General features: G+C 45.9%; 1 protein-coding gene across 17 annotated transcripts in view; it reads right to left on the reverse strand.

Annotated features, from left to right (window-relative positions):
* Positions 1-15449, reverse strand: part of DTNB (dystrobrevin beta) — a 204876-nt gene that overhangs the window by 96030 nt on the left and 93397 nt on the right. For 16 of the 17 annotated variants that reach the window (XM_054820030.1, XM_054820024.1, XM_054820029.1 and 13 more), the window contains one exon: positions 6807-6884. In XM_054820030.1, the coding sequence (XP_054676005.1) occupies positions 6807-6884 (78 nt within the window). Of the gene's footprint in view, positions 1-2249; positions 2358-6806; positions 6885-15449 lie in introns of all 17 variants that reach the window. The other variant, XM_054820035.1, reaches the window with a different exon arrangement.

Genomic DNA, 15449 nt, shown 5'->3' on the forward strand with positions numbered 1-15449 from the left:
TACTGATTTCAGGCTCTCTTCCGTGCGTCTTGTGGATGCGCTCTGGCTTAACTGTTTTTTGCAGAGGTCAGTATGGAGCCGCGGCCCACGGCTGGGCTCTGCACTAGCTCCGGTTGCGTGGAAGCCTGGGGACGACGCAGGAAACCCGTGTGCCTCCCAGAGAGACCCACACCCTCCCCGTGCCCACCGTGACAAACAGGTTACAACTGGAACAAGGCCGGTCTTCACAAATAATCTAGTGCAATTCACTATTATGACTAAATTCCTTCTCTTATTAAAAACTTAACTAGGAAACACATGAAAAAGGCTTTTTAAGCCATATACATTAATCTGTATGGACTTCCACTGAGGTTCTGCGTTAGCTATACTACCCAGACAGCTATATCTATATCTATATCTATATCTATATCTATATCTATATCTATATCTATATCTATAGGAAACCCTGTGAACAGCAACTTCCTAATAGTATGTGGATGCAATTAAAAAATTGCAGCAGCAATTCTCTTTTTCCAACAAAATCAAGTACAGGTATCCATGTACTATCCCTTCCAACTGCACCTTCCAATAAATTTGCTCCAACTTTTGGGGAAAGGAAGCAAAGCAAAACAAAAACCTGACTCTTGGATTAATCTACCGGTGGAAGCTGAAATATTTTAGCGTGAAGGAAGAAAGTTTGATGAAGGTAGGAAGAAATGTAAAATGCTCTTCAGAAGGCTTTAGGCAGGACACTACCTTTGGCTCATACTCTAATATCACTACCACAGAAATCAAATCTATTTCTGGCAAATGCCATTGTGCTTTGCTGACACCCGTTCATTCTTCTTCAGCTCTGAGGACACTGAAAGAGGGGCCGAGCCCTATCCTTCCTGTTTGCAGGACGAATTCGGTGTCCACAGACAGGCAAACAGGTAACCTCTAACGTATTCATCCATCATTTATTCCAGGTGTATAAAATACAGTCAATTTTAGGAAAAAATTTGGCTTTCAAAAAGAAGCCAAGGCACTGAGAGGTGGCCAGTTTGAGCAGCTTCAGCACATTAAAATGCGGCTCTGAGCCCTGTTTGGCTCACACAAAGCAACCGCAGCGACCCTGCCGTCTTTATCTCCCACCGCTGAGATGCGGTGGTGCCTCCGGCCAGGGAAGCGAGGCCTCAGTTTGAGTCAGTGATGATCTTCTACATCACGGATTAACCTAGAGCGATAGGAATAAATCTTGGGGAAAACACTGCAATCAGACATATATGAACTGGCAAAACAGAAATATAAGAAGTTTTCAAAGGGGGAAAACCCGTTTCTCCTCTATCATTGACTACGACACCTGTACATTTTCCAGATTTACAGGAACGGAGGACACAAAGACATCGCAGATGCGCGCTCCTACGCCCCTGGCAAACTCGATGACACACGAACCGACAATGCGTATTCAGTGGCTCAGCGCACCGAACGTCTCACGATACTTGGAAACAGTACACCCTGCGTGGACGGGCGTATGCTGAGACAAATACAAGCTCTTTCAGGCTGAGGCAAGAGCCAAGGCTTCACCTTCCGCACCTTTCACCTTCCGCGCCTGCTCTAAACGCCCAGACTCTGTAACCGTCTGGCCCGGCCGCTTGCAGAGGCTGTGCAGAAGTCAGTGGACCTTGCGATGCCCTTCCACGCAAGGCTAAAAACCCTGCTGCTGGATGGATTTCCATGTGTAAGTATTTGTAACCTAGCAATCAAGCCACATCTCTACCTTCCCTAATAAACTGAACAGATAATGCTCCTTCAGCATCACATTTCCAGCTTGTAGATTTTTCTGTCGCTCTGCTTTAATTAATTTTGCAGTGTTTCCGTATTCTTTTTGAAATATGTATTCTTGACCTGAGCCAAAGTTTTAGCAGTATCAAGTAACACCTGGTAAGCAGCATTTCTTTGGTATGCGTGGACACGGCCTGATTAAGATAAACTATGCTACTTCAGAAGTGCCTTTCAGTGTAGTTCAGCTCAGTAACGCCAGCAGGTAAGCCCTGCAGAGACGGAAACAGTTTGGATCACACAACTGCTATAGTCTGAAATGGCTTTCACCGATCGCTCCTTGTAGAACCTCAGCTGAGCAGGGAAGCTCTGATGAAGACCTGTATTTCTCATTATTCTGTGATTAAAACCAAACCAACCCTGGTCAGACTTGGGCAGGCGTACGTAGCCACCACGCCTAGACATTTTGCAAAGAACACAGGCACTAAGCAGGGTCTGAATGACAATACCTTTCGAGAGATGTGTTTGGGTCCCACTGCGAGCCTCAGGTAGATCCCCAGGGGCCTGTTGAGTGGTTATGGAGGAGTATGCGTTCTGCAAGCTGAGAGCCTGAGGAGCTGGAATGATGGAGGCAAACATTACTACCTGAGCCTGAGGAGCCTGTCCATTCCCCCCAGGTCCAGGAAAAGCTAAATACCCCCTTCCTTCTCTGGAATAAGCAAGTATAGAGAGAAGAAGCCTCCTCCCACGAACTCTTGCAGAATCTGCTAGATGAAGTAACCTTGCCTAACAGAATTCTGAAAGTGGGATCCTCGAAGAGGGATGAGCCAGGACCTTGGTAAGAGGCAGGTACTAATACGGGTACGGCACTCACAGACGATGGCATCTACCACGTATTTGCCGCCTGTGAATTCTCACGATGCCTGACGGAAGATGACACTTGAAAGTAAGATGATTTCGGCTTTCTAGAGATGCGTTCTGGCCTGGTCTAGTGCCACTCCACATTCTGTGAACGTCTCGCCTCTCACGAAGAGCAAACTGTGCACAAAGAATGACACCAATGATCATTTTGCAGAATCAGGTCGTTTCTTTGGTGTTTATTCCATGTTTATTCCATCTTCTTTTCTTAGCCTTTGCTGGGGATGGTACCTGTAAAGTATATGTGCTATAGAGGTCTTCATCCTGAGTCACCTCAGTGCAGCCTTTGAATCGCTGAGGAAACAACTTATTTATCAGAGTACAGAAAAGTTCTGTGCTTTCAAATGGGAAGCCATCAATAGTTACTTGCATATTTTTCACAATACGAGCTGCTTGCAATCAACTGTGACCAAGGATCGGCCCCAACAGCTGAAGTAGCCTATCTTGCCATTTTTGTTACCATCCAGGCTTTCTTGATAATCTCACTCAGATCCCTTCTGCAGATGTAATGAGGTCTGAGTTAGCAAATGATAACTGATTCTCACGAGGAACTTTTTAAGCAAATCTTGGCAGCTGACAGTTGTAGGGTGCGTAGAGGCAGATGACATGCCCTAAGTCCAAACAGGTCTAATTTCTCAAATCTTTATTTCTGAATTATCATCAGTCTACCTGATCTTGTCTTGGACAACAGACAGAAGAGAGACCTTGCTCCTTTATAAATACAAGAATGCTCCAAGCCAAAGGGTGTTGCTGATTCTAAAGCCCTGTTGCCGATTCTATCCTGTCCTCATTGGTCAAAATACTAATCATGGTAGCACTGTGGAAAAGCTATTTATGTTTCCCTTGACCACTGCAGTTTCTACATCCAATATTTCTGGTATTCTTGTGATCCGCTCCGGATCTATGTATATCCCTGCCCACATCAGAGAAGAGAGAGACTTCTTTAGTTGCGTGCCTTTGGGACAGTCTCTGCTCACAAGAGGTAGGTGAATCCCCGCAATTCACACAAGCAGAAGAATATGGGACTGGAACACCAAAGTGGGCTCAGATTTGACTATTAGGTGTGGTTCTGGTCATCCTGCACCAAAAAGAAATGTTGAAAGAAGAAGAGGTTGTGACAAGGACAACGAGCTTCATCCAAATTACAGATTACTTTCTGTGCAAGGAAAAATTAAGTAGATGAAGACTCAGGCTAGAAGCAGGTGGGATATATACAACCTTCAATAGCACAAAGGTGGTGAATGTTAGAACAAAAAAGGAAGAGCTTTCTTAAACAGCTCATAGTTGTAGGACTCACTTGTGGATGCTGGATTTACGAAGCAGTGGTCTCTCTATATACTGCAAATCGGGAAGTAAACTGATGAGGGCTGCAAGATGGGAGCAAGTGCAAAAACCAAGAGCAAAATTTGCCTTACTGATTTGACTTAATGACTTGCTGCTTATAATCCTAGCTAAGTATCTGCTACTTGTCATCATGGGTGACAGGATACAATATCGGCATGAAACTCTTGTACCCTTAAAACCCCTGGCAATGTAGAGGTCTTGTCATAATCTAATTAGTGTTACCATTCAACACTACTTTACCTTCTAATACCTACTTACCATAAGCTGTCGATTTTCTTTCCCTTCCTTATCCCATACAAAAATGCTGTTCTACTATTCCTCATCTCAGCAGTGTATTGTAAGGTCTACATGGCCAAGAAAACAAGTTGAAGGGTCAAGTCGTAATATCCAGCCCTCTTCTTATTTTGGACTAGTGCCTGATACGGTATTTTCCCAGCATTTTCTATGGCGTCCCCCTTCTGCAATTAAGGGAATAGGTAGGCTAGGCCCTGCCTGCAGAAGAACAGAAGCATTACTGGCAGATTATGATCTAAAAGATGTATCCTGAATGAGTTTCTGGATGTTGACGTGGAAAAAAAAAAAAGTGTTCCCTTAGGTACAATGTACTTAAGGATCAAAACTGGTACTTGGCAATAAAGCCAATACTTGTTTCATTTTCTCATTTGCTCTTCTAGCAGTACAGTATTTGTTCCCGTGTGCTTGAACTACATCAGCAACTGAAAAGCGTACCTGTGGAGGATTGCTTCACCTCCTCCATCAGAGACCATCCTGCAGAACGCTCACTGCTAAGCTTATATTTTGCGTGAGTCTGTCTCTTGGCGTTATGCAAAACAAAAAAAGCAGAGATACTTGCTGGGGATAAACTCAAGTTTCACTCTGTCCTCTTCTTCTAGATCAGACATGATATTTATAGGTAACACAGTAGACACAATCTGAGAAAGAAAGGAATCGCCAGGTGGAAAGAAGCAGAGGAAGGAACAGTTCCTGGGACTCCATTATTCCCTGAGACAAAAAGGCACCTATCGCCCACTGACCAGCACAGAAACTCTTCATGTACTGGCAAGAGGTGGAACACTGGTGAGCCAGAACACGACCGGGTGGCACCAGGAAGCTCAACCTACCAGACAGGTGAGATGGTCTTGATGACTGTGGAATTAGAGATTTTTTAAATGTAAATTATCCAGTTTGGATTAAGCTTGGGAAAAACCAGTTAAATAAAGCAGTAGAAACTACGGAACTAGGTGATCACTACCCAAATTAACTGTTGCTCCTGAGCCAGAACTGACCGAGGGTTGTACCATTCCATTCTGTAAGACCTTTTATGCAGGAGGAGGAGGAGGCTGCAGGAGAACCTTGCAGACTTTGCTACTCAGGCAATGTTTCAAGCTTGTGAGCACAGAGGACGTGTGCCTACAGCAGGATCTTCTCTGACAGAGATTTGAAGACGATTGTTGTCTGCACTACAGCAAACAAATTTGGACCCCCAACAGAGGTTAAAAGCAGAGACAAAGAAAAAGACCTTGCCCATAAGGTTGCTTGCAACTCAATAAACGAGAAGATGTTACGGGTCATGTGCTTAAGGACTGCCTACGTGCATACTCTGTAAAGCACTGCCTTTGGCAATCATCTGCTCTCTCAGCCTCTTCGCTTCTAATTCAGCAAAAGGTGTATTGCACAGAATAAGAAGCATTTCATAGAACCACAGAACAGCCCAGGTTGGAAGGGACCTCACAAGATCATCTGGTCCAGCCTTTGGTGGGAAAGGTAGCCTAGATAAGATTATCTAGCACCTTGTCTAATTGCATCTTGAAAGCCTCCAGTGATGGGGACTCCACCACATCCCACATCTGAAGTCATACAGCATACCGTATATTGTGCAGTGTGTGTAGCCACTACAGGGGACAATTCATAGACAGACTTTGAAATAATTTTAATGTAGCCAGTTCAAACCTGCATACACAACCGATTTTTTTTTGGTCTTGGAAAGTAGAAGGAAAGTACATGGGTTTTGCTTAGTTCCGTTTGAAGGACTGCTGCTGAAAACGAGGGCTCTGGCTTGCCTCTTGAGTACCACCTTGTCACTGCAATAGTGACAGTTCAGTCTCATTCCTCGCAAGGAACATTTATTCATTCACAGCTTTGGACAAGTGAAGGCTCCAGTGAACCACCTTGCTATTCTCCCTAGCATATCTTAACAAGAAAGAAAAGTGCAAATACTGGAGTCAACTAGTTTTTTGCATGTTTACATACGTACATCCATACAATAATTTACATATGTACAGCTCAGTAAATGTACCCCCAAATTCGACTCAAACCTAAATGCCTCCAGTAGCCATGGGCAACTTGAAAGAACTTTGGCAGCTCAACTGTGTTTGGCGTGGAGAACAAGCGTTGGCAACGGCACGGCAGTATACGCGTGATGTGAAATGTCTCCAGCAGAACGGAATTACTCTCCTTTGTAAGCAGAGGAGCCTATGATACAACAAGACCAGCCTTTCTCAGAACAGCTTGGGAAGTAATGCTCTATTTAAAAAGAAAAACAATCTCTTCAGCGCTCTTTAGATATTTCTTCAGTCATGCTCATGTAATAAATAAGATCTATTCCAATAAAAGAAAATCACTCTTCAGAGAGAACAAAACGAAGCACTGCAAACAACCCCTTATATGACGAATGCTGCGTAGCCACTTTCAAGTGGCAGTGTTACCTGAAATCTATTAGAAGAGTCCTAGTGATACAAAATCCATACTCTGCATTTTTTTACCTCTCACAGAAATAAACAACCGGTACAGTACGGCACGCATACCTTTTTGTTGGCGTAGGTGCTCCAGAGGACATGTGGGTCACCATGGTGTCGTTCATGTTAGCCAGAGGCCGAGGAGGACTGAAACAGAAATGTTCCTTCCAGTTAGAGATCGAACAAACGGAAAAGGAAACAACCCAACACTAGGGAAAGGACATCACCGCGCTCGGGGACAGCGTCGTGTCCCAGCAGCAGCAGCAGCAGAAATTGCTTTGCCCAACGGTCCTCGAAGAGCTTGGTCTACTCTAGTCTACTTGCTTCTCACAATTCATGTGTTACACTGAAATGAAGATAAAACTAATGTTTCTGATCACTTAACTGACCTTTGGCATTGTCTAGTGGTTCAAGCAAGGAACCATTCAAATTAGGGCAATTATTTGAAATGTTCAAAGAAATTAGGCAAAGATTTGTCATAACGAGCAATCATTCATACAACCACCACATACACCATCCGTTTGGTTTTTATTTTAGTAAGTTAAAGTGAGCTGGAAAAACCAAATCGATAGAGCCTCGTGCTCCTTGCTGCCCCAGGAAATACACCCCTGGACTGATGCTCCCATTATTTGGATTTTCAAACCGGAAAGTTTCCTACTGCCACGGCCACCCGGGCTCCGTGTGCTTGTGGCTGTGCGGGGCGTGGGAGGACATGGGACGTCCCCAGATAGCTCTGCCGGTGGATCCGAGCCGTGGGGAGACGACAACTACAGCAGCTGCCATCACAGAATCAATATTTGCCTACGTTCACCCTCCAGTGATATCCAAATACATCCACCATCCTTTAAAATGCGACTTGCAAAAACGTGCAGGGCTGTCTGTGCGCAGACGAAAGCTCGATTTGCACATCAGACAACGCAGGACTCGTGCGGTCCTAACGGAGAGGGATGCCACGCTTCCCTGCGTACCTTCCTGGAACACGGATTCAATTCTTCACAGGTTTGTCTTTGCCACCAGCTTAGCATTCTCTTTTGGTAAGGCTTACTGCAGCTAATACTGAAATTAATTCTTGCCAACTTCAGCCGTCTACGGCGCGACGGTGCAGAAGGCGTTGGGCAGCTTTTGCCTCCCCTGACATTGCCAGCGCGGCCGCGCGGGGCCGGCTCCTCGGCCGGGCGCGTGAACGCTAGAATCGCCTTCAGACTCACTAGCTTACTTCAGTCGACAGCTTTCAGAGCCCGGTAATCCGCAGAATCAACCAACCAGTAAAAAAAAATCACCTGGGTGTCAAACATACAAATCACAAGGAATATATTCCCTGTAGGTCTTACTGCGTTCCTTCTCATGGAGGGTTTGGGTGCAAAGCACTGCAGCTCTCAGTCCTCGTTCAGGACAGGTTTGCCCAGAAATAATTGTGCTGCGTGTTTTATGTTAATGTTCTAAATGTAACATTATGCCAAGAAATGACTTGCTCATTAGATATTTAATGAACGTGTTCCTTTGGAAAAGGAACTTCTTGCTGTATGAAAAAGCAGAAATAGGATTATAACGGGCTGGAAAGCTGACGGACGTGCCACGCCGTGGTACATTTGGAAGCCATTAATTTTGCTAGTGAAAATACAAACACATCCTGTGGTAACGAGCAGTTAATTAACAGCAGTTTCCCTCTGCCCCTCTATCTCCCTACTTACTTCTTCCCGACTGCCTGTGAGGAACGCTCTGTCCACGTCTCCACTGCAAAACTCCTTTTTCCCTAAAGATTTGCTTGGCAGCGTTGCATTCTCCTGCCACGCACGCTTAGACGCGGTGTGCACCGCGCTCCTAGACACAACAAATGCCACCTCGGTGCTCCTCAGAATGGCACGGGAAGGGGAATTAAACGAACCGTACGGCATTGCATGTCGGTGGAAGGGATGAAGCAAGGTCCCAGCAAAGTGCTTCGGAGACACGGCAGCCCAGGCGCGCGCCCTTTAACGACGGCATGGCGGGCATACGGAACGTATAGACCAAGAGGACAGCACGCATATACAGTCCACGGGATGTATACAACAGGCAGCATGAGTTTTCACAGAATTAATTTTACTTTAAACAACAAATTTTACATGAGACCACATTTTCCATTATCCCACAGAAGTTCTCCCACGTGGGTCTACTATTTTAAGTCAAGGATAACTCTTTATTTTATTACAGTATTGCTTTTATATGACTCTTCTAATAAGAAGATGGATGTAATTCCCCATTTGCAATCTGGTTTTAGTATCACTACGAGACATTTCCACAGGCTCGGTCCAGTTCTGTAAATACCAGTGTCCTCAACTTTCCAGCTAAATCCTCGCTGACAGTGATAAAGGCAAAGAAAAAAATTAAATACGAACATCTGGTTAAAAGATTTCTAATTGCACAATTTCGTCTTCTTTATTACGCACAAGAAAGCCTTTCCCAGTCCAGAGAATTTCTGGAGGCCATTGATACATTTTTGGGGAATATCTTTTCAAAAAACCGTAACTCTGTCAAGATGGCACTATAGTTTCTTGTGTAACCGTGACAGAAAAATCCCATTGTTCCTGAAATCAGGAGGATGCTGTAACCGTGTCCACTGGAGAGGTAAGAGCTGCTTTAATAAACCTGGGACTTTCTGTGCAGGTCACCCTTATCTACCAAAACTTCTAGTTTTGGAATTCCCCCCCTGGGGATGCTCATGATAGTTGGCATCTGCTACAACCTATTGACATAACAGAAAAAATGACAAATGTTCTTGAATCAGCTTTTCTGCCCCTGTGATGATCCCACCAGAAAACATGACTATGGGATGCCTGCGGCGGGAGGAACCCCAGACCATCGCTGGCAGAGACGGTAAAACAGCTAAGGGACATCCACGTACAGCACAAACAGCTTGCGACTTTCCTGCAAAACTTTTGTTTTGCTCGGTTAAAGTTTTCAGGTTTAACTTATCTGGCACTTCAGGTGTATTTAACCAGCCTAGGCTGCTCCTGGGGAGAAACGTGCCGAAAATAAGCAGTGAAATAACAGAAATCTTTCAGACACCGGGGAGCTGGGACAAACGTGGCAGCCATAGCAGCTGAGGAATCAGACTCCTCAGATTCTCTTTTTTCACGACGCCCACAAAAAGCGACATTAGCCCAGCGGCTGGGAGGCCAGAGCTCCGCCTGAGCCGGGGCGTAAATCAAGACGTCGGCAATCTTTACTCCCATGCCACACGGGAGCTCCCAGGTGTATATCGCATAAACCTTTAGTAGCTTGAGAAACACGAGAGTGTCCTTTGCAACACTAAAGTGCTGCTTTTACTTCCTTCACTGCCGCTGAGCACTGCAGTAGGTGCAAGCCCGTTCAGCCACCACGTCGGAAACTCCTACGACTATTCCTACAACCAGACCTGGAAATAACTGAGGAAATAACAGCACCGGCGGTTCAAAGGGCCGGGACTCGTCTTACACTTGCGCTGGGGAGAAGCACCTAGCGGTGGCGTGCTCCTCTGGCCAGGGATAGGGAGGAGAAAACGCTCAGCTTTGGGTACTTGGGTTAACCCTGGGTTTCACCAGGGACTGCACGCTCGTCACGAACCCGAGCATCGCGCGGCCCTGGAGGTGCTGTCAGCACACGGAGGTGGAGAGGGCTTGAGAGTCCTCTGCGTTCAGCACAGATCTGGGGCGGAAGGAGTAAAGGCTTGACAGAGTGACCCATCCGGTTTGAAGCTACGTCATCACCTGGAAGCCATTTTAAACAATTTACTCACCCGCACAATTTTTTTAAATATTTTTTTTACACAGATGTCATAAACTTAATTCTGAAGCTAAAACACCTTAAATCATCTTTATAGAAGGTATCACAGGTTTGAGCTTTCCAGCCCAGGCACTTATCTTCCTTTATTTTTTCAGAACATATTTATGAATGAATATTACCTCCGTCTCTTCTGCCATGACCAACTCCCTCGCTACGTGTCCACTTTTGGCTACTACTGGAAACAAGACATTGGACCGAACATCCTTAGTCCCAGGATGGATGATATTCTGTTCTTAGATTTCCCCATCATCTTCCTAAACACGTCAACAAGCTTTTATGGGTAATTGCCATAATTCCAATAAAATCAGCAAAGATCTTGACTGCTCTCTACCTCTAGTATTTACTCTTACTAACTACTGTCTCCTACCTGTAGTAAAACCTATGAGATCCAGATGTAACTGCAGGTGCTCTCACATCTGTTCTCAGTAACCTTGTCTAAGTATGAGAGTAACCTTGTCTGAAAATGAGAAATAAGTAGATTAGTCACTGCTTTTTGTGTCAACAGTCTTCCTAAGCAGGAAAATCAATCATTGCACATTCTCAGGAAAAGCACAATTAAACCTTGGTCTGATGACTTGCTTGTCTTCTTTCAGACTTGGTTGATGAAGGTCCAGAACAAATCCAGGACAATTCTGCGACCTCAGAAGTCTAAAAACTCAATAAGTAAAAGGAACTAAGTCTTGAGACTTTTTGCTGCGCTGGACAATCAGCCTGTAAAGGGACTTTTGCAAAAAAGCCACAGTAAACAAAATTTACCCAACCGCCTTCCGCTCTAAACACTTCTCGTGGCTGAGATTGCTGACGTGCAGCAAAGCAACATGATTTATTTGCTTCCATCAGAGCACAGAGCCTCGGAAAATGCAGAGCTCAGGAAAAGCAACCTGCTCTTGAGGGTTAGGGGCTGTCACAGCAGCCAATTGAAAAAAAAGGAAAATAGAAAAAAGAAAGAATGCGCTGTCGGTCGGATCTGGAATTGATGAGTCTGAAGTCGATGACTGACACTTGAAATTCTGAAATTTGAGAAATTTCAGGAAGGACAATGAAGCAGGGTCTGAAGGGTCCCGAGCCAGGTAAGGATTTCCAGCAGCAGAAGTTAAAAGCGTACCCGTGGCAAACGTGTAACGGATAACATTTCCTGCCTTTACCCAGCGTTTGGGGAGTAACAACCAGTGTGTACATCACACACAACAAAAAGGCAGTATTTTTCAGGTGCACCGATCAGCACTGTCATAAATGCCAGTGTTGCTTTAATTATATAATAATGCCTGGAATTAAGCTATGTTTTAATTAGGGATGGAATTAATGGGGATCATGGAATCCCCGATGGGTTTGGGTGGGCAGGGACCTCAGAGCCCACCCAGTGCCACCCCTGCCACGGGCAGGGACACCCTCCACTAGCCCAGGTTGATGATAACTGCACGACATCCGTCAGCCTTTTTTGTCATTTTTTTCTAAAACTGTAGCTATTGCATTTATACAGATACAAACTGAACAGCTATATATTTGCTAACTTTATAGCTGAGTTTTGCTCTATAATCCAAAAAGTTCTCAACTGGTATGATTTTATAACATACGCTATTCTCAGTCCCTTTGGCGCTGCTTAGGAGCCCCGCTCACAGGTCGGGCTGTTTCTTTGTGCAAAGACAATTACAAAGATTACAACTAAAACCAGACAGACACGAGAAGGTGGCCACAAACCGAAGGCAGACAGCTATATTAGATATATGAAACTGAAAAATCATACTGATGTTACATCTCACTGCAGAGAGCGGTTGACCATAGTCTATTATTATTATTATTATTTTTTTTTTTTTTTACAGGCATGCTGATGGACTTTTAAGGGGCGATCTAGAGGAAAACAGATAGTTTTGTGGGTGTTTGTAGGTAAAGGCTAACAGCAACCACTGCTAGGTGCCAGGCAGGCTGGTGTCGCAGGTAGCACACAGCGTAGTCAAGACCTTGATATCACAAGAGAGATTTGTATGAAGTTAAACAGAGGGGCTCTAACAAAGGAATAGCAACCGCATCCCCAGGGAATCCTAGTTCTGATTATTAACTGAAAAACCCCACCATAAATGATAATTAACGGCTGATGAAACGTAGGTGCGAACGGACCCTCCCAGCTGGCACGGCAGTCTGCTCGCTTGTCTGCGACACGGAGCCCAGGGCAGCGGGACGCCTCTCCCGGGAGCCGCTCCGCTTCTCGTACAGCGGCTCAGGAAGCGCCGGTCATCCGAACTCATTAGCGCCGTTCGTTCCTAACGCCACACACGAGTAACGCTGTTCTGCTTAGCGCTCCCCTCCAGGTGAGACAGGCGTTGGCTACAAAGCGCAGCCTGATTTAATATAACTCTTGCTTTGTACCGCACGGCAAAGAAATGCCCGAACAGCCACCTGGAAGTCCGGTGGGAGACTCCCACGAACCATGTACAAACGGATCTCTCTCTGTTGTACCAGGAAGGATTCAAAGCAACAGAAGCGTGACCTGCTTTTCTCACATCTTACACCTGGAAGGACTATGTCCATACCTTTTGATAACAGCACAATGACGTTACGTGCTCCGCCTTAGCTTTGGTTCTCAGGAGACCAAAAAGATTCCTCCGAAGAATACTGACGACTGAAGTTACACGCAGTAAGCACAGTCCTGTCTGTTAGCAGTGCCACCCAGAAAGACAAATGCTGTGATGGTTGGAAGTGACAGAAGCAAGGCTGTGCCCCCAGACCCACAGTGCTTCCTTCCTGTTATGGCAGCTGATTTAATAAAAGAGATGACCTCTCCCTCGCCCCTCTTTGGAAAACAAAGCCACTTGCTGGTAACCCCAGGTGGGTAACTCCATATACAAGGTTTTGATTAGTTAAACGTAAGGTTGCAAAACCACACTTTGCTCAATACATGCACACATCAATACGACACATCACAGACACCGTCAGTCAAATCACGACGCTGTCCTTCCTCAACTTCCATGCTTTGGCAATCTGTACATCGTGGCGCACATCAAACTTGTACTGCCACTCGCTCAAGGAATGCTGTTGGGTTTGGGGTGGAAGCACACACTAAACTCTCATGAGCCAACAACTCACTTACCAGAAGGACATTGAGGTGCTGGAGCTTGTCCAGAGAAGGGCAACCAAGTGGGGCAGGGTCTGGAGCACAAGTGTGATGGGAGCGGCTGAGGGACCTGGGGGTGTTGAGCCTGGAGAACAGGAGGCTGAGGGGAGACCTGGGCGCTCTCTACAACTACCTGGAAGGAGGGTGCAGCCAGGTGGGGTCGGTCTCTTCTCCCAAGGAACAAGCGATAGGACAAGAGGGAACGGCCTCAAGTTGTGCCAGGGGAGGTTTAGGTTGGAGATGAGGAGAAATGTCTTCCCCCAAAGGGTTGTCAAGCCCTGGGACAGGCTGCCCAGGGAAGTGGTGGAGTCCCCATCCCTGGAGGGATTGAAAAGACGTGGAGCTGTGGTGCTTGGGGACGTGGGTTAGTGGTGGGCTTGGCAGGGTGAGGTTAATGGTTGGACTTGGTGATCTTAAAGGTCTTTTCCAACCTCGACGATTCTATGAACTGCATCCATATCTGAGGCCATGTCGCTGAGGACACTACACCAGTTTATCACACTAACCAGAGCTCAGGCCAAATTCCAGTAATCCTGGACTACTACGTACTGCTATCGCAAACTCACAACAACCTAAATACTGGGGGCATGAGCACGCTGTGGTATTCTACGTCGAGGACTGTGTGCATGTGAAGTTGTTACTTCTCCCAACACTATCACCTCACATCTCAAAGTGCAGACGTGGACAGAGCCCATTCTCCTGCCCGTCTCCCTCCCTTACTTTGCAAGCTTAGTGCTAACACTGATGGGAACGTACATCGCTGCACTTACAGTCACCAGCTCAAGCCACGCTAGGACTTGTGCTCCAGCACGTTGTGGCAGAAACCACTCGTTTTCCATGGGATCCTCTGCAGCACTGCTCTTCGCTTCTTAATGCACCACTTGGCTGAGGACCTTCAGGACCAGTGCTCCCTCCTTGTCCTTGCTTCACACAATGCCAAACCACAAATGGCCCACCACTGACTTAATGATGGTCCTACTATTGCAGAAGGACTGAGAAAAGACTCGGCAGCGATTTCTGGTCATCGGCAGGCTGGGATGGCTCCTGAAGGGGAGTTCTCAGGGTGGGGACATGTATCGCAGCTCCAGTTACGTAGGGTTTGTGTGCGAGGACTGGCAGTTCTAGACCAGGTCAACTAGAAAGGGCAGTCTAATGTGGAAGAATCCCGTTGAGACACCGACCTGGAAGAGGCAATGGCAATTCTGGTACCTCCGCAAGAAGAGAGAGTGTTTTACCGAGACGTATGAACAGATTATCTTGTCCCTTCATTGTCCGGATGCAAATAAGGATGAGGCAATATCCCTTCTAAAGGAGGCTGACGTTACCACCAGGAGCTGGCTATCATATTGCTACTACCCTGTGGCACATCAGTGTGGTGACTGCCTCTCAGTTAATGCAGTTATAGTACTGATTTATGAGAAACCGGGACCTTTTCACAGATGATAACTAGTACATTTAACGAAGCAGGGAATGTGGTTTTGATACTCAGAAACTTGCTGGTTTGTTTGCCAGAAGGAGCAGGTGCACGTTTCATTCCGAATGGCTGTTGCTCTGTCGTTATGCATAGACTGGTAGGTTCATCAACACCAGTAAAGGCATTATTACGCTCGATGCTGGGATGATATGTCATTTATTTTACTGGGACACCATGGACATTATTCATACCAAAGATGATTAGTGGGTTGCCTGTGCTTCCTGTTATTCTAGCAGGTCTTGTTTATCTTTAAGATGACGAGATACAGGATCCATTGCTACTGTTTTGTTTTTAAGCTTCCTTTCCAGCCAATTTTACTCTATAATAA

The sequence above is a fragment of the Grus americana genome, chromosome 3 (assembly GCF_028858705.1).
Source record: "Grus americana isolate bGruAme1 chromosome 3, bGruAme1.mat, whole genome shotgun sequence".
NCBI lineage: Eukaryota > Metazoa > Chordata > Aves > Gruiformes > Gruidae > Grus > Grus americana.